At 52.6% G+C, this 19566-nt stretch overlaps 2 protein-coding genes across 3 annotated transcripts in view; one reads left to right on the forward strand and one right to left on the reverse strand.

The window, feature by feature from the left end:
* Positions 1 to 11624, reverse strand: DEXI (Dexi homolog). Its single transcript, XM_079718857.1, has 2 exons — positions 11165 to 11624; positions 1 to 587 (listed from the first exon to the last, which is right to left on the reverse strand). The coding sequence occupies exon 1, from the start codon at positions 11596 to 11598 to the stop codon at positions 11311 to 11313; it is 288 nt and encodes a 95-aa protein (XP_079574983.1). The 5' UTR covers positions 11599 to 11624; the 3' UTR covers positions 1 to 587; positions 11165 to 11310.
* Positions 11625 to 14323: 2699 nt separating this feature from the next.
* CLEC16A (C-type lectin domain containing 16A) overlaps positions 14324 to 19566 on the forward strand; it is a gene marked incomplete at both ends in the record, with an annotated part of 206270 nt that continues 201027 nt past the window's right edge. For both annotated transcript variants that reach the window (XM_079719268.1, XM_079719269.1), the window contains one exon: positions 14324 to 14403. In XM_079719268.1, coding sequence (XP_079575394.1) covers positions 14324 to 14403 — 80 coding nt within the window. The remainder of the gene's footprint in view (positions 14404 to 19566) is intronic.

The following is a 19566-nucleotide window of genomic DNA, read 5'->3' on the forward strand; positions in this document are numbered from 1 at the left end:
CAGGTTTATCGAAGTCAAGTATTCATACCACTCACATTTTCGAAAAATATTTCTGGCTGGAGGAGCGCTGTCCCCGTTGCAATGTATCAGTTCTGGCAACTTGATGGAGAGCAAACAATCTGAAATGAATGAGTCAAAACCCCACCCTCGGCCCCCCAGGCGTTCTTCTTTTCCTCTGAGTCACTCTCTGAAACAGTCGCTGCATCTAAGCCCGGCCTCGGGCCAAACCCCGTTGCGCTTAGAGCTCCACGGGCATCAAACAGAGCTGGGAGTCGCTTTTGTGTGTGAAGTGTCCGCTCCGAAGATTAAGTGGGAGAAGCAGATGCAGTCGGGGGTGAAGAGCAGGGAGGCAGACTCTGGCTGGGTTCCTGTAAACATCCATTGCAACGGCGAAAGCTCGGAAGCCAAGGCAAGGCCGTTTGCGCGACGCTGCAGGCGGGCAAGTTCTCCTGGCACCCCTGCCTTACCCTTTGGACAGGGGCACGTGCCTTCTGGACCTCGGCACCCAGTCTCAATCTCTCTGTCCCACCATCCTGGGTCTGGACGGGCACTTCTCTGTTGGCACAGGGCTTTCGAGGGGAGCAGGCCTAACAAGAAGGACAAAGGGGCGTTACCAGCACAGAAGTACCGCCCCACCACCCAATTGGAGGCTCGAATTTGGGGAACCACCAGAAACCTCAGGCGGGGGGTGTTGTCCTATAATTTTTTATTAAAAAAAATTTTATGAGTGTGTCCGATTTCTAAGGACCCTAGGCTGGAGAAGCGGTGCAATTTCACCTGGGAGAGGAAGGACTGTCACTATCTTGGGAGATAATCCCCAGGAGGGGGATCCTGGGACCTGAGGAAGGAGGGCAGCCTGCTCCAGGGTCACCCGGGGTCTGCTGGCTTACTTGAGCTCTAGGGCAGCTGAGTCAGCTCTGGGGAGTGGGCAGGGCTTGGCGGCAGCTCCCACCTTGCCCGGAAAATGCTTCGCAGCCTACAGGAAGGCTGTGGCCACAGCCAAGCTACCCAGCAGCCCCACTTGGCTCGTTCTCCCAGGACACGGCGTCATCCCCAGTGCCTGGCTCCCCGCAGGTCCTCACTTACTGTCCCTTTCTCTCTCTAGGTCCAGCCGGGTGCTGATATGTTTGCAGCATCTCGTATTCCCACGCCCACCCTCCTTACAGCCCCCACAAGTCCCGCCCCAGTTCTGAGCCTCACCTCTGCCAGCTCAGCCTACTTCCGCAAATGTCATTGAGCATCAGATAAAACGTATACATTAAACACAACATGTATTATTGTTCATCAGGCGCTGCTGATATTTGGGGCAGGACAATTATCTGATGAGGTGAGGTGGGGGCGGGGCGGGGGGCGGGACCCGTTCTGGGCCCTGCAGGAGGTTTAGCAGCATCCCTGGTCGCTGACTGCTAAGTGCCAGTAGCATTCCCAGTCCCTGTGACAACTAAAAATGCCCCCTCACCCCATTTCCAGGGGCCACCCAATGGGGCAGAACTGCTTCCACTGAGAGCCATGAATCTCCCCATTTTATAGGCTAAGAAACAGAGGTTCAGAGAAGCCAAGTGACCTGTCTAAAGCTGCATAACTCTGACAAGCAGGGCTGGCAGTGGACCAGTGACAGCGATGCAAACAATCACAGTCAGGGCAGCTACCACTCCCTGAGATTTTACTGTGTGCCACGAGCCCTAGGCAGAGCATAGGTGCCTCACCCCATTTCCTCCACTCACCCTCCCGAGGCAGACTGACCTGGCAGCTTCCACCTGCAGGGACACCCCTCCTTGCCTGAGGCCTCTCCACCTCTAGAGCCTGCTTGGGCCCCAGCCTGCAAGTGCAGGCAGAGCTCCCCACAGCTGCCTTCCAACCAGTGATGGCCAGAAAGCTGGTGGATCAATACCCCAGCTCTCTCACCCGGCAGCTGGGATGACTCTGAGGCATATTTTCCATCTACACCGGTTCCCAGAGATCCTGAGCAGGACTGAGCCCAGGGCTGCGGTGGTAACCTGCTAGATGACACATCCCTTCCCTGTCTCACTGCCCCCCTCCCCACCAGTAGTTCCTGGCATCACCTCCCAAGTAAACAATTTGCACTTGAACCCTCGTCCCAGGGTCTGCTCCCCGGAGAGCATGCTTAAGATGGAGCATTACAAAGGCCATTTCGTTCAACCCTCCTAACACCCCAGGAGTTAGGTACTATAATGATTCCATTTTACAGATGAAGACACTAAGGTTCAGAGAGGGTAAGAAACTTGTCTAAGGATGCTCAGCTCTCCAGGGCTTTGTCCTACTGGAGATCTTAAACACTACATAATCTCATACCTCCTGTGTGCCATGTCCTGAGCTGAGCACTGGGGACCCTGAGATGAGTGCAGCCTCTGCCTTTGACACACAATCTAGTGAGCAATTTTAGCCCAAGTTAACACACTGACGCCAGGAAGAAGCACAGGAGATGGATGGAGCCCAGAGTCTGGGGAAGGCTGTGCACGAAGGACATGCCAGGTAGAGGGAGGGCTGGTGATCAGGTCCTGGAACCTCCTGTAGTTTGGTTTGGGGTGGAGAGTAAGGGGTTGAAGGCTGGCCATGGGGGAGACATGGCTGGAGAGGTGAGCAGGGGCCAAATTGGCCAAGTTTCTTGTGTCCTCTGCCAGATTCATCTCCTAAGGTCAGCTAGGAACATGCCCTTCCACTACTCAGAGATCTTCCTCGGCTCCCACTGATGACACATGCAAGTCCTCTCATCCTTGGGCCCCATCCGGTCTCCCCACTGGACCTGGTAGGCGGGAGGGGAAGCCGGGGCTAAACCAGAGCATCGGAAAGCTTGGCCCTCCAGAAAGGTGCTCGTGGGTTCCCCTCCTGTCCTGCCAGGAGCCCACCTTTGGCTGACCTCCCTCCTCCAAGGAGACTCTGGGGTTCCCTGTTGGGGTCAGCAGTGGTGCTGCCGAGAGCCCTGGCATCCAGGAAACTGGAGCAGAACTGTTTATTTCGATACAGCATTACCAGGGCTCACTGCTAACTCTCCAAGGCAGGGGATGGTACTTGAGCCCATCTCAGACTTGGATGGAAGGGCTGTTAGAGAACATGGGACCACCCCTTGGAACAGGGACTCACTCCCCTTCCAATGCTCATGATAGCAAACAGCATTGAGTCCCAGGCAAGCGTCAGTCTGGCTGGTGCGACTCTGTCACACGTGCTAACCTCCGATGGGAACAGGTGCAGAGCCTTGCAGGTGCCGGCTCCAGCTGGAATTCACTAACGCCCTCTTGTTCTCATTGTTTATCTGTAGGGTCACCTTCTATTTATGGCGAATGATGCCAGTTTTCCATTTCTGATAGTAATACTATAAAGTTCCTCTTTTTCCACATCATTAATTTCACTTTAAAAAAAGCCTCCAGTTTAAAGACAATAACTGCATAAATAACAGTTCAGGCAATGAGCAGATAGAGCAAAAATTGTTGATGGTGTCATATGAGGTTTGGGAGACCCTGATCTGAGCTGGTCACTCCGCAGAGAATGAAAGGGCCCAGAGAGGGCGGTGACCTGATCCAAGCCACACAGCACACTGAGGACAGAGATGTGGCCCCAGGGCTCTGTATCTGTGGCTGGAGGATGTCCTGGGTCCTCTCCTCTGTGCCACACACCATGGCTGTTAAAGGTCAATCCCTTTGTTCCTTTGACTTACAGGTCTGGTCTCATAGCAAACCAGCTGACATTTATCAAGTACTTGTGCTTACCTTGTACTATCTGCTTTAACTCATGGCTTAGCTCATTTGTTCCTCAAAACAACCCTAGGAGGTGGGGCCAAGGAGGACCATCATCCCTGAATTTCAGATGGGGCTCAGAGAGGTTACGCTTGTGACCGAGCAATGTCACACAGCTCATAAACGCCAGAGCCAGGGTTTGAACCTCAGTGGTGTGACACAACGTCTATCTCAGTTCCTCTCAGCATCTAGTTCATCTCTTTCCTTGGGCATCAGAAGCCCCGGGCTGAGAAGCATCCTGAGGCTGCAGCTTAGGAGTCCAGGCAGTGGGTTCTCCAACCTCCTAACATCCTTAGAGCACGACTCAACAGCTATTGGCTTTGGCTGTTTTTTCTTTCTTTCTGAAACTGTAACCTTTCATTCCAGGCCACTCCCCAGAGCTGGACAGAAGGAGTGACTGGCTGACTGGTTTGTCATCAGAATGACAGTTGGGCACTTGATCCATTTTAAGAAGCAATGTCTCAGCTGAATACCTCTGTGGAGATGCTGCCTAGTTTGATTTGGCTTAAGGGAGAAAATGACCTTGTGTCTTAAAGGTGCTGGTGGGATGATGCTCTGGACCTCTTGGAAGAGGATTCTTTTTGCAGTTGGGCCATCCCACTGTCCTGCTCCTATGGGGTTATCACAGCCCTCGGGCTCCTTCGAAGGCTGCCCACACAGACACACCCTCCTTGGTAACTGGCCCTCACACAGAGGAAGGGGGCCTGAGAAAGGGGAAGGCTTCCTGGGCCAAGCCCCCTCTGGGTGTGACACGCCACCAACACTGATGGCATCATTAAGAACCGACGAGGCGACCATCAGCAGCTCATCTAATGCGCACGAGCCCTTCAGCAGCTACTAACTGCTATCCTCCCCATTTTACAGAGAAGGAAACTGAGGCTTGGGGAGGTGAAGTCACTCGTCCAAGGTGTTGGTGGAGCTGGGATTTAAACCCAAGTCTGTCTGACTTCAAAGCCTCGAAGCACCAGTCTTAGGGGGTACATGGCGATGGCCTGAGATAACACTGAGACACACCCAGCGAGCTAGTGATTGGCTTTTTGGTTCTCAGCCAATCTTTATGATTACTTGGACGAGAAAGTTTCACTTTGGTGCCGGAGTTTATCATGTGACAGTTGCGAACCTGACTTTTTAACAAAGAACCAGGGCCCCTGCGCCTTTAGGTGGCTTCAGTATTTGGCCAGAAGTTAATGACTTTGGCACTTAGTATTTTTATCCACGCCAAGCGATGCTGGTTTTCTCTTTTCAGTGACATAAACATTCTTTTAAAAATAAATTCACACACAAAAAGTAGATTTTTAAAAAAGGAAGCACTAAAACGAGTGTACTTAAACTATAAAGGGAAGAACAGTAACTTTGCAGTGGAGAGAGCTGGCAGACAAGACCTTAGCCAAGTGGTCAGCATTAACATCACCAGTAATGAGGCTGACAGACATCACGTGTCCCCCAATACGATGCACTCAGAAGGACACACACTCACTCCTCTGTGGTATTCCTGCCAAAAGTGCACCATCTGAATCTAATCTCAAGAGTAAACATCAGACAAACCCAAACTGAGAGAAAATCTACAAAATACCAGACTTGTATTCTTGGACTTCCCTGGCAGTCCAGTGGTTAAGACTCTGTGCTTCCACTGCAGAGGGCATAGGTTCGATCCCTGGTCAGGGAACTAAGGTCCCACATGCCGCGCAGCGCACCCAAAAAATAAACAAAAAAAAAATAAAAAAACACCAGACTTGTACTCTTCAAAAATGTCAATGTCATGAAAGATACACCCAGACTGAGGGACTGTTCAGACTGAAGACGGCACAAGAGACGTGACAAGTGATATAAAGCGTGATCTGGGGTTGGATCCTGGACCTCAACTCCCCCCGACCCCCACCCACCCCTTTTTATTGTGAAAGGACACTATTGGGACAATTGATGCAATCTGAAGTGTCATAGCTTAGATTGGTCATACAATTGTATCAATGTTACATTTGCCGATTTTGACAGTTGTATTGTGATTACGTAAGTGAATGTCCTTGTTCTAAGGAAATACATACTGAAATATTTAGCAGAAAAGGAACATTATGTCTGCAATCCGTTTTCAAAAATGGTTCAGAAAAATATATATACATGTACGCACAGAGTGAGCATTTTGCATACATGAGCGAACGTGGCAAATGTGAATTGATGCAATTGGTGCATTTTTTGTGAAGTGTATAAGGGAATTCTTTGCAACTTTTGTGTAATTATGAAATTATCTCAAAATAAAGTTTAAAAAAAAACCTCAGAAAAAGGAGTGAGAGTACATATGAGGCAGGCCTGGCAGAGCCAGGTGAGTGGTGGTCCAAGGATGGAGGTTGGGAGTCCCTCTCTGGTGGGCCCCTGCACCCTCCCTCAGCACTGGGTCAGAAGGCTCAGCTGTCTTACTCACTTTGTACCCCTGGCCCCTCACTGTCCCTTTCTGAGCCTCAGTTCCTTTATTTGAGAGGTGGGGATGAGGATGCCTGTCCCTTTTATTGTGATCTTGGTTTCCCAAAAGGAAACTATGCTTTCAGGAGTCCCGGGGGGACAACAGCAGATAAACCAGGAATACAAACTGCCAGGTTGATAGGAGCCCTTAATTTCTTCGTTCAATAAAACAGATGCAAGGGCTGTGAGGGTTTGCCTTGAAGTCTCCAGTTCGCATAACTCAGGCACAAGGGAGCAGGAGCCCTGGCATCTCAGTTGTCTTTTTTTTTTTTTTTTTTTTTTTTGCGGTACACGGGCCTCTCACTGTTGTGGCCTCTCCCGTTGCAGAGCACAGGCTCCGGACGCGCAGGCTCAGCGGCCATGGCTCACGGGCCCAGCCGCTCCGCGGCATGTGGGATCTTCCCAGACCGGGGCACGAACCCGTGTCCCCTGCATCGGCAGGCGGACTCTCAACCACTGCGCCACCAGGGAAGCCCTCTCAGTTGTCTTGAGACACAGACTGGGGTCTCCTCCTGTCCAAAGGGGCAGCCAGTACACTTCCAAGGCAGCCTCACGTCAGGACAGAGGTGGAGAGTCGGCTGGGACTGGGGGTGCACATGCCTCCCCTCATTACCACCATGTCTCTCACCTGGACGACAGCCACAGCCTCCCACCTGGCTCCCCTGACCCCACCCCCCCGGAGCTCCACTGTCCCCAAGGGAGGTTTGGGTTTCTGAGCAGGGAAGCCATATGCCGAACCTGGGTGTTTGGCTGATGGCACAGGCCACAGATTGGCACCAAGGGACCAGGGCAGGCAGATCAGGAAGGAGCAGCTGTAGCGCCCAGTTGGGTCACTGATGTCAGGAAAACCCTGTAATAAGTAGACTAGTCTGGTTACCCTTAGCTCCAAATCTGGCCTCCACCAGGCGACGCTGACTGTGGCAGCAACGCTTTCCAGTCTCTCCATTTCCAGCACAGAGAGGCTCCTCTCCCAAAGCCCTCCCTCCGTGGCAAGAGAGGGCTGGCAGGCACCAGCTGCTTTCATCAGGAACCAGGACAAATCAATCCAGCTGAGCTGCCTCCACACTGGAACCAATGGGAAGTGAGGACTCTCCCCAGTTCCTGGGCCAGCCCCAGCGGTCCTTTCCCCGGAGCAGGTGGGAGCTCCTGATCCCCACTCCCTGCTCCTGGGCGACGATGAACACTCTAGGAAGACCACAGAGCCGCAGCTTTCCTGGGCTCCAGGCCTGGTGGCCTTCAGAGACCACAGGGCAGTGGGAAAGGTCTCTTGAGCATCCCAGGCCAGCAAGGCAGAGTGGGAAGTCTGTCCTGGTCATCCAGACCAGGACCCACCCAGCACTCAGGCAGCTAGTCCTCTTTTGCTCATTGTGGCATATAAATATTCATGCATGAGTGTACATGCAGGTTTATACATTCACAAGGACTGAGTGTACACACCTTCCATTACGTCTGACTGTTAACAATAATAGTGGTTAATTTTAATATATCACTTGCATACATGGGACGGTCTAAGAGCGTTACATCTATCTCATTCAATCCTCAGAACGAGGTAGATTTTCATTATCCCCGCTTTATAGAAGAGGAATCTGACACATGGGGAGATACGTAGCATGCCCAAGGTCACAACAAGGATTGGGATTTGAACCTAGGTCATCTGAATCTAGGGACTTTGTTCCTGATCATGACCCTAATACTGCCTCCTTAAATAGGTGCTCAACAAAGGTTTGAGGAACTGAATTATGTGGAAAAAAGAGAAAAGAGAAAGAGAGGGAGTGAAATGAGTGCAGCTTTCATCTTGAGGTCACCCCAGTCCCCAGTGCCTGGCGTGCCCACGCCCTGAGTCAGTGTTTCCTGGATCGGCCTGTGTGTAACATCAGATAGTGTCTATGTGAGAAAGAGTGAGAAGGAGAGAGATTTGACTACCAGTGTTCCTCTGCTTATGCAAAGGGGCCGGGAGAGGAGGCGCAGTCAGATCATCTTTAATCTTTCCCACAGGCTTTTCCTGCTGCTAGCCACCCCTCCCCCACCTGAATCTGGTGGCTTGGATCTGGGACTGAGCAAGGAAACGCTGTGCGTGGTTCCCACTATTTCTCCAGGGACGAGTATTTCCCACAGCCCCAGGCCTCCCCACCTGCCAGAGTCAGGCCCTGTCACTTTGAGAGCTTTGCAAGGTTGTCCCTGAGACACACTTCCTGGTGTTTCTGCTCAAACAGCGTTTGCTGCAAAGTATGCCAAAGCATTTGGGCTTCAGTTTTTGTTTCAGAGTATGCCAATGTTTTCATTTGGAAGGGGAAGTGTTTCTGTTGATGTGAAGAGATAAAATAAGACATTCTTCACCAAGTTACACTGACTGAAAGTCAAGAGCTTGGCTTGGGGGCAGGGATTCATCTTAGAATCCCCAGGGCCTAGCAGAAGAGCAGGGCTAACGTTTGTTGAATGACCCAGTGAGTGAATATGCAAAGGGCCTAGAACCAGGTGTGGTGTATGATCAATACTCAGTACAGGTTCTGAACAGATCCCATAGGTTCTACCTCCAAAAGGTGTTCTTGGTCTCTGTGTGTTTCTCCACCTTCACTAACTTTGCCTCATCCAAGCCTGCATCACCTCTGGCCTGAGCAACTAACCAGCTCCTAACTGGCTTCCCTATTTCTGCACTTGCCCCTACGGCTCATCTTGCCCACAACCGCCAGTCCTCTCTGCAAGATGTGGACTGGAATTGTGTCATCCCCTGCTTAAAACCTTCTGATGGCTTCCCATCGCTCGTGGCCGGACCTCCCAGGTCCTGCATGATCTGGCCTTGCCCACCTCACTGACTTCTCCTGGGGCTGCTCTCCTGTCACACTGGCCTCCTTTCAGTTGCTGGAAGAACCAACTCTCTCCCCTGCCCCTCCCCCTCCATGTACTTGACACTAGCGGGTCCCTCTTGCTGGATAGCTTTTCTCCACACTTTTTTTTTTTTTTTTTTGCGGTACGCGGGCCTCTCACTGTTGTGGCCTCTCCCGTTGCAGAGCACAGGCTCCGGACGCGCAGGCTCCGCGGCCATGGCTCACGGGCCCAGCCGCTCCGCGCCATGTGGGATCTTCCCGGACCAGGGCACGAACCCGTGTCCCCTGCATCGGCAGGCAGACTCTCAACCACTGCACCACCAGGGAAGCCCTTCTCCACATCTTTACATGTGGCTCCTTCCATCAATTTAGGACTCAGCTCAAAGGTGTCATTTCCTCAGAGAGGCCTTCTCTGAAGCCCCTGTCTGAAGCAGCCCATCTCTAGTCTTCTGTTTCACTTACCCAGGCATTAATTGAGCACCTACTAGATGCCGGGCGCTGTTCTAAGTGCCGAGGAAACAGTAATGAACACAGTAGAGGATGCCATGCCTTCAGAGCGCTCAAAAAATCTCACTGCCTTGTTTGGGAACCTGCTTATCTTTCTCACGAAGTGCCAGGAGGGCTGGCACTGAGTCTGTCTTGTTCACAGTGTTCACCCACCAAGCACATTAGGTACTCAGTAAATATCTGTTTAATAAAAGAACAAATTGATGGTGGATGGCAGGCAGGCAGGCCAACTGGTTAGGTATGCAGAGCAGCTGACACATGCTCCACCTGGCACTTGGCCCTGGCTAAGGTCTCCCTGAGCTCAAATGAAACTTTCTTCAAAGAAATCTGTCAGCCCCTCAGGTTGACACTGCTAGTGGGTCCTGCCCACCTTGCATCACCCTCTATGGTCGTCTTGGCTAAGATAGGCAAGAAGAGGGGGGTAAACATAGCATGCTTGGGGTGAGTGACATTAGTGTCCATTTTCCAAAAGGAGCCCTTGTGACTTCCCTGGTGGTCCAGTGGTTAAGACTCCATGCTTCCACTGCAGGGGGCACGGGTTCGATCCCTGGTCAGGGAGCTAAGATCCCACATCCCACATGCCGAGCGGCCAAAAAAAAAAAAAAAAGGTAAAAGGAGCCCTTGCCCACCACCTCAGTATCCCCCCGCCACTGCCACTCAGGACCTGTGCCTAGCACCGTCCAGCTGAGGGGCTGAGCCGAGGAGTTCCTTCCCGTCCCATGAACCCTCACCAGGCCCTCTCTCCTCTAGTCCAGCTGCCTCTCTTCCTTGCTGTGACTTTGGCCAAACCTTCCTCCTTTCTGGATCATTTCCCTCCCAGAAACACACAAGGTGGGGCTGGATACAGCTTCTTGGTGGCAGCTCAGAGGCAGGACTTTAAAAGCTCAGTGCCATGATCCTGTGGTCCCTTCTTCCGCTGGCCCAAGAGACCCTTGAGTTTGCCTTGCAAACACCGCAGGCAAAGCCACCCAAGCACCAACCCCCCCGCTGGCCTGGTCTGTGAAAGCAGCCTGCGAAACTGGCAGCCCCTGAAGATTGGAGCTGCGGCACCCTGAAATCTGACTCCAAAACGGCAGCCAAGCGAAGGCCAAGGAAGTACAGGGTTCTCTGCTGAAGGAGGTTTCTCCTCTCACAGCATCAGCCTGGAGCCCTTGCTCTCAGTCCCCACCCAGTCCCCAAGGGGCCACAGGACAAAGGTGATCAGTGCCTGGCTTCCTACCTCTTTTAACACTGCAAGTCTTTGTACTTCCAGGACTAATGAGAATCCCCCAAAAGCCAAGGTCACCATCAAGACAGGTTAAGGATGCGGGGAGGAGTTGACAGGCCTGTCTCAAATGGATCTGGGTGCAAAGGCTTTGACAGTTGGTACTACAGCTAACCAAGAAGCAACTTAGGTCCTGCCTCCCTTCCCTTCTTTAACAGCTGTCACCTTTGCTAAGGGGAAGCTTTCCTGCCCTAACTAAGGTCCTAAGAAGAGTCCAGCCATTCCTGGCATCCAAACAGACCTGGAAGAGGTGGATGGAGAAATGAGAAGCCTGGGGGAGGGGTGTGTGTCCGGCTTGGGATGCCTCCCTCTTCCTCGCCAGCGACCCCAACCCGCCCTCATCCTGCGCAGAGGGCACTTACAGGCCTCGGAGGCCGAAGAGGGCCTCGTCCTGGGGGTCCCATCCCTGGCCAGACGGTGCCCTCAAACAGCAGTGGCGGCATGATTCGTGCGCCGGTCCGGGCCGAGGGTTGCGGGTCGTGGGGAGAGCGGGGGACAGCAGCCAGGCCTACTCCAAGTAACCATCGAAGACGTCGAGCTCCGAGTCGGCATCGTAGAGGCCCGAGCCGGGGTCGGAGAGCACGCCGAGGTCCACGAGCGCCTGGTCCATGTCCTCGGGCAGGAATACGAGGCCCACGTTGAGGACGATGTACTCCATGAGGAAGGCGTAGTACAGGATCAGCACATTGACGAAAAACAGGCCCACGTAGAACATAGAGGGCAGCAGGGGCGGCGGCACGGAGGGGACCAAGGGGCCCAGCGCGTCCAGGTGGGCCGCGACCCGGGCGCCGGGCATGCAGGGGGCAGCGAGGGCGGCGGCGGCCCGGCGATCCCAGCGAGCTCAGCCGCTGCGGCGCCCGGGCGGCCGGCGAGAGGGCAGCTCAGCCATCCAGGAGCACCCGGGGACTGGCCGAGGCAGCGCTGGGCCCCGGCGGTGCCCCCCCGGGGATGTGCGTCGGCCCCTGCGGAGGCGCCCCGGCCCCCGAAACGTGCCAGGAGGGTCACCCCACCCCCAGAGGTGCCCACACGGCACTGTAGATCCGCCCAGAGGTCAGGCGGGCCCCCCTGAAGTGGCCGGCAGCGGCCCGGCTCCTCCGATGCTCCCCGCTCCCGCTCACGGGCCCTCGCAGCGCCTGCGGGGACCCCACCGCAGCTCAGCGTCAAGGGTCAGTCCCGGCGACGGTCTCTTCAGCCGCGCCCGGCCGTTGCCCGAGCCCCCTGCGCACCCGCGAAGGCCCAGCACCCATTGCTGCGACCGCCGCGTCGCCCTCCTGGTAGCGTTCCGAGCACCGCCTCCGGAGCAGCCCCGCGCTCATTGGCCCACCGCCCCCTGCCCTCGCTCATTGGCTCGCCCAACGTCCGAGCTCACTGGCCCGAGCCGTCCGGGGGCGGGTACCGCCTCGCTCCGCCCCTAGAGCCGCTGGCTTCTGAGTTGCTTTACTAGTTCCGGATTCAGGGCCGATCTCGAATCCAATTCGCTCTGCGAATCCGCGACAGAGTAGGGGGAGGGAAAAGAGTCAGAACACAATTCAAACCTAGACGTATCCTAAGGCTACAAAAGCTGAAGGTAACCGCGAGCTTCATCAGCACCCGGCTGGACTTGAGTCCTGGCGTCACGCCTTTTTGGGACTCAGTTTACCTGCTGAAAAAGGGGGCGGGGGGCGCAGGGACAGTGGACCTTACCTTGAAAATTTTGGCCTTTCCTAAAGTGGCAATTTTCCACGGTGGGGAAGATCAATCAGTGCCCCCTTCATCTCTCCAAATTCTGGCTCCTGGAAGGTCTGCCCCCTCGGCGGGGCGGGCCGGGGGTTTTGGTAGATGGAAATCTGCCTAATAGGGTTCCGTGACACCTGAGTAAAGAAACTCCCGGCAGGTCAGACCTGCAGCACTAGGGTTGCTTCTTGTTTTTACTTTGTAAAACACGTTTTGAAACAATAATAGTGCACGACGTTAAACATTCAAACAACCAAGAAGTACACAGAAAAGTGAGTCTCTTCCACCCGCCGATTCCCCTCCTCAGGGGTAACCCCTGTACGTCCTTCAGGAGACTGATTTTGCCCAAGGTGGCTCCCAAAGCAGTCCACAGACCTTTAAATCTCAGGCCACGCTGAGCTGGGTGCTCTACAGGCATTGCTTAATTGGAATCAGATGGGCAAGTGTATGTTACTCATTTTTGCAGATGAGGTCACTGAGGCCCAGAGAAACAGGAGGACCCTGGAAGCTGCTGGGCCTGTGTGTGTTTGGAGGCCAGAACTTGCCCCTTTTTCTCCTTGACTGTCTCTTGCCCTTTTAGGTGAATTACACAGCAAAACATTAACCCTCCAACTGCTGAAGGTGAAACAAATCTTCATTCATTCATTTATTCACTCTGACAATATTTGTTGAACGCTTATTATATGCCAAACCTTGTGCTAGGCACTGGGGAGAATATTGACCCTTAGCCCAGTTCTGTCCTGGGCACAGTTAATGGGACACAGTAGACCTTAGATAATTGTGAGGTGTAGAAATGAGTGAATGGATGAATGAATGGTGAACAGGGCAGTATCGCCTCCATGGAGCTTCCCACTCCCGATCCAGGAGAGAAACTTAGATACATCTTGGCTGGTGTAGGAAGCTGGGTGTTTCCTTATTTTTATAAGTGTGGTTGTTTTGGAAATGGCATGGATTTTCGGCGAAGACCAGAGAAATCCTCTGAAAGCACAGGACATTCAGTTTTGGTACATTGTTGCTTAAAGGCCTTTCAATATTTATATTTTAATTGAAGTAGAAAAAGAAAAAGGCTGTGAGGACAAACCAGGACGTTACCGGTTTTGTGAAGTTTCGTTTGTTGGGGCATAAAAATAAGGGTGCCTGGGTTTGAACCTTGGGTCTGCCGCTTATTAACTGTATGACCTTGGGCAAGTCAATCCCTCTGTGATTCAGTTTCCTCCTGGGTAAAATGGGGATAATAGCAGTACCCACCTCACAGGGATGTTGTGAGAATTAAATAACAATATATGTAAAGCGCTTAGGGCAGTGGCACGCGGCATACGCCAAGCAACAGCTATTCTTATTCTTATCATAAAGGTAATAATTGTTAATATTGTGGTAACTTTTATTCCCCAATCTTCACGGATTCATTTCTCAGGGCTCCGCCCATAGGTTTCCCATTCCCGCCTATCCCTAAGATACTGCGGACTGTCCTCCTCTCGCTCCGCCTCTTTCCCAAGGCCGTTGGCCTGAAGTTGCGTGATGCACTCCGGGCCTTGTAGTTCCTTCGCAGAGTCTTGTCAGCGGGGGCTTCGCGGGAGAACTGCATTTCCCAGCGTTCCTCGTAACGGCGCCGTAAAGCGCGGCGGTGGAAGGGCCGGTTCCGGCTGAATGTCAGTGCGGGACTGTGGGCTGTGGGGGGGAAGGTGGTTGGCAGTCTCTCCAGCACCTCCGGCGCTGCCTCCTCCGCTTGTGCCGCCGCCGCGGGCGCCCGGCCGCTTGGCCGCTTGGGCATGAGACCGTGAGGCAAGCGACTGGCCGGGGCCGCCGACATGTTTGGCCGCTCACGGAGCTGGGTGGGCGGGGGCCATGGCAAGTCTTCCCGCAATATCCACTCCTTGGACCACCTCAAGTGAGTGTACTGGGGGCAGAAGGGGGAGGCCGCGGGGCTGGGCTTGGGGATGGAGGCGCATAGCCCCTGGCCGGGGGCGCTGGGAAGTGTGAGAGCGGAGGCGGAGGGCCGAGAGAGGCGCTCGGGAAAGGCTGTGCGGTGGTTAAGCGCTAGGGCTCTGGACTTAGGGCGCCTGGGTTCGAACCCTGACCCCGTAGCTCCTCTCTGTGTGACCTTGGGCAAGTCGCACCGCTTCTCAGAGTCTCAGTATCCCCATCTGTAAAGTAAGGGGATGAGATTTCGGTTTACGGATGCAGACTTCATTCTTGCTGGGGCCGGACGATGGGCACCAAGCTTCCCCCGGGGTGGTACTTCCTAGGCTGGACAGCTTACGGGTCAGAGGTCTGGATCCTGGAGTCAGACAGATGTGGGTTTGAACTTAAGTGTATGAATTTAGGCCTCAGTTTCCTCAGTTGTAAGATGGATATAGTGAGAGCACCTGCTTTCTACGATTGTTTTGAGGGTAGGGTCAGCGAATGTACGTAAAGCTGGAAGCTTCTACAAGTGCTCAATAAAGGACAATAATTAAAAAACAAACTAGTGGGCTTCCCTGGTGGCGCAGTGGTTGAGAGTCCGCCTGCCGATGCAGGGGACACGGGTTCGTGCCCCGGTCCTCGAGGATTCCACATGCTGCGGAGTGGCTGGGCCCGTGAGCCATGGCCGCTGAGCCTGAGCGTCCGGAGCCTGTGCTCCGCAACGGGAGAGACCACAACAGTGAGAGGCCCGCGTACCGCAAAAAAAAAAAAAAAGAAAAAAAAAAAAAAAAAAAAACCCAAAGTAGTTTCTTAGGGGAGTCTAAAGCGTCAGAAGTAGAGCTCCGAGGGAGGCAGGTGGCAAAGGTGGTCCTGGGAAGCAGGAGTACACAGAATGGCTTTGCAGTCAGACTGGCATTCAAATCTTGATTCCACCGTTTAATGGCTGTGTGACCTTGGACAAATTGTTTCACCTCTCTGAGCCTCTGATTCCTCGTCTGCAAATGGGGATGGTGAACATTGTGCAAGGATTCAGTAATATTGTGCGTGGAAAGAGATCGATCCAGTGTCTGTTACACAGTTGGTGGCCAATAATGGTAACTGTTTATCAGCTGGGCAAGGCCTTCCCAGACCACCCTACCTAAAGTGCCTCCCCTGCCTCAATTCCTTTCTGTTAGATCTTTCTCCTGATTTCATTCATTTGATTAATCTCCACTATCTGCAATTATCCTTTTTTTTTTTTTTAACTGCTTTTCTGTTTGCTACTAAACTGGTACTTCCAGGAGGGCAGAGACGGCTTGTTTTGCTCAAAGCTGTATTCCCAGCATCTAGCTCTGAGCCTCGCACACAGTAGGAGCTCAATAGATACTTAAAGAATGAAAAAAATTAATGAATCGGGGAGAGGTGCAGAGCATGCAGGCAGAGCCTAGGATATTTTGGGGGGGGGAGTGGAGGTGAAGGAAAATAGAGACCTTTGAAGAGGGAATGACTTCAGGGAAGAAAATATAGTGTTGCGGGGTGGGGGGAGAGAGTGGGGGAGTAAGCAAACCTTTGGTGGTAAGAAATTGGCTGATTTCCAGAAGGAGCTCCCAGGATTACTAATGAGAAAGAAGGATGGAGAGGGCGGGCAGGGAACAGTAGGAGGAAGACAGGGGCCCCTGGAAAGTGTTGGTGGGAGGGAAGTTAGACGGGGACTTCTCATTTGGCTGGGGGTAGGGGTGCTGTAATTCTCAGCTGTGTCCTGTCTAGCATGGAGCAGGTGTTTAATAAATGTTTGTGGGTCTCAAAGAGTGGGCGGCAGGAGGGATCATTATGTAATAAGGAATGGTTTTGGGGGGTGGTGATGAGAGAGGACATGGGGAGGAGAGAGGCTTAGGGCAAGCATGGGGCTGTGTAGGGAAGCAGGAATCTTAAATGGGAGGGCAGCTGGACGGGAAAGGGAGAGGCTTAGAGATTTCAGGAATTTAGAGAGTGGGTGGATGAGGCCGCGAAGGGGAGGAGGGGTATCTAAGGGAGGTTGCGCCTGCGGCCAGCATCCAGGTACCTGCAAGCTCTCACCTAACTCTGCCTGACTCTAGCCCTTTTAAATTACTTTAGTAATTATTGAATGCATTTTCGGTGCCAGGTGCTTGTTAAGGAATTCCTGTGTGTTATTTCCTTTAGTCCTCACGAGTCTTAGGAGTTGTCAGAAATATTATTGTTTCCATTTTTTAGACTGGAAATTAAGGTCCAAAGAGGTTCAGTCACTTGCCCAAGGTGACAACAGCCGAAAAGTGTCAAAGCCAGGATTTGACTTCTGTGTTTGCACTCATTACACTGTTTTTTTGAGTAAAATTTCCTAAAAGTCAGTTTGGGAAGACTTTCAACTTGGCTGAGTCTCACTGCCCAATGGCCATCTTCGCCCTCTGCCCAGCCAGGGAATGATAAAGGTTCTCAGGTTCCTTTGAAGTATCCTGGGAACTGCCCAGGTTCATTGTTGAGGTCACACGGCGGTTGGGTGCTTTTTGGAAACCAGAGCTGCCTGCCCTGGATCTGGCGGATCAGCTGAATCCATACTGTAGCCTGAAGATCCTGGCGATTTGTTTGTTGGAGGGGGGCTTAGAAGATCCCAAAGCGACTTGGGAAAGAGTGCCATAAACAGCTAGTGCCCACCCCAATGCTTGGGCAGAGAACAGCCCATTCCCTGAGGGAGCTCGCCGGCTGGTGGGGGAGATAGCCATAGAGCCAGTGACTGTGGTATGACAAGTGCTGGGATCACCGTAGGTTCAGGGCTCTGTGGGAACCCTTCTTGGAAGCCCTCTGGGGGAGGCAACCAGAGCAGAGTTGTCAAGGATGAGCAGTAGCCACCATGTGGACACGGCCCTGGGGTCTGTGGAGTGTCAAGGTGGGGCTGGTGGTTATGGGACACAAGGCTGGAGGTGGAACAGGGCTTGGGCCTCCTTTGATACAGAGGGCCACCAACCATTGTGGGGTTCCTGGGACTAAAGGGTTTCCCAGGACGTGGGACTTTCAGTGCTAAAACTGGGAAAGTCCTGGGCAGCCAGTGCTAACTGGTCACTCTACCAGTGACAAGTGACAGTTCCTAATACACTGTTGCCCTGACCTAGGGCAGCGTGGGTAGAGAGGAGAGATTAAGATATTTAAACGAATTTAGAATTGACAGTTTTGGGAGGGGGGCACACAAAGCATCTGGGAACCCTCTTCCTTTTTTTTTTTTTTTCTAAATAGACTTTACTGTTAAGAACAGTTTGAGATTTACAGAACAATTGAGAAGATAGTACGGAGAGCTGGAAACCCTTTTTGAACCATAACAATGTTATTTTGAACCATAATATGTTTATTCATAACAGGAAGGAAAGGAATCTTCCTGTAAGACAGGGTTTTACTTTTGCTAAATAATGGAAAGCTGTGTACTGTGGTCTCTGTCTACTGAATGGAGTTAGTGATTTAATTGAGGCAGATTAAAATAGTAAGAGGTCATTTGCTACACATCATGGGTGGGTTATTGCCCAGACTAGTGGCGAGGCTGTGACATTGACAAGTGGAAGCCTTGACTGATGGAATTGCCTGATTGCTACTGAAGCATCACCTTCACTACGGACTGTGAGTCCACAAACTGCTAGAACTTTCTTTGTGTTGGGTCGTGTTGTTGCCTTAATTCTAATCGCCTTTGTGTATGGGTCAAGATTCTTGGTTTTAAGTGACAGAAGCCCAGCTGGAACTGCCTTAAGCCCCAAATGGAACTGATTGGCTCTTGCCACTGAACAGGCTGTCCTAGCTAAGCCATGGCTGAGTCTCAGTGTTCAGACGAAGCTGTCTGTATGTGCTTCTTTCCAGTTCTTGTCTCCACTTTCTTCTGGGTTGGTGTCATTCTCAGCATGCTCCAGGCTTACATCATATCAGCTTAGCAACCCCTGGGAAAAAGAGAGCTTCTTTTCTTATTATTGCCAGCAGAAGTCCAGAAATGAGCACCATTGTACCAGCCTGGGGGCTCATGCCCACCCCTGAGCTAGTCACTGTGACAGGGGGGCATGGTGTACTCTAAGTGGCCCTTCCCTGGAGTCAGGGTGGCATCAGCTCCTTCCAAGCTAGTGGACAGAGAATGAGGGAAAGGGATGATTCAGCGTAGGAAAATTAGGGAGAAGAGGAATGTATACCCAGCAGGCAGACGTTCACCTACTCTTGGTATATTCAACTTTTGCCTAAGATAGCACTGATTATTTTTAGAGCTTGGGGTACAGTATCGCCAGGTTCATTTTCTTAGAGTATCATATTCGTCGTATCACTCATAGTGAGTCCGAGGCACCCATTATGTCAAGTCTAAAGTTCCCCCGGGCCATCAGAGCGCTCCAGACTGTTCCCACCCATCTAAGCTTGGGAGCACAGATGAAGACCCTCTAACCCCAGCTGGGGAGCCAGGAGCATCGTGGTAGGCAGACACCCATTTACATGGAGACATAAAGGATGAGTGGTTGTTACAGGCAGTAGAGGGCAGGCTGGAAGGGGGGATGCTGCAGGCGAGGAAACAGCGTTTGAGAAGCCTGCAGGAGAGAGACTCAGGGCAAGGGGGTGTGTGGGGCCCGAGAGCAGAGCCATGAGGCGGGAGAGGTCACAGAGCCTGGGTCCCACGGGGCCTTGTAAATCCTGTTGAGGAATTTGGACACTAGGCCGAGAACAGTGGGGAGCCGTGTGCTGTGGTCTGGCCGAAGTTTGGAGAATGGATTGGAGGAGCGTCCCCTCAGGGGCTGCTTCTGTCTTATAGTACGTGAGGGTAGTGCCTGCAGTAACCCAGGGGTGTTTCCTGTGCCATTTCACGTTGATGGTCCTTCTCGCACTCACTGTTGCACACACCTCACCTGTCTGCATCTGTGCACTCTCCAGATGCCTAAATGTATCCTTAAAATACCAATTCTTGGGAATTCCCTGGCCGTCCAGTGGTTAGGACTCAGCACTTTCACTGCGGTGGCCCGGGTTCAGTCTCTGGTCCGGGAACTAAGATCCTACAAGCTGCGTGGCATGGCCACAAAAAACAAAACAAAACAAAAAAAACCTAAACAATTCTTTCATAAAAATTGCCCTGGTGACTTAAGCCAACAAGAAGTTTTACCGTCACCTGTAACTTCTCCTGTTCTTGCTCCCACCGTCTGACTCA

The sequence above is a fragment of the Hyperoodon ampullatus genome (assembly GCF_949752795.1).
Source record: "Hyperoodon ampullatus genome assembly, chromosome: 14".
NCBI classification, from domain to species: Eukaryota; Metazoa; Chordata; class Mammalia; order Artiodactyla; family Ziphiidae; genus Hyperoodon; species Hyperoodon ampullatus.

Excerpts from the sequence above, each read along its gene's own strand:
- DEXI (XM_079718857.1), bottom strand. The coding sequence starts at position 11,598 with ATGCCCGGCGCCCGGGTCGCGGCCCACCTGGACGCGCTGGGCCCCTTG.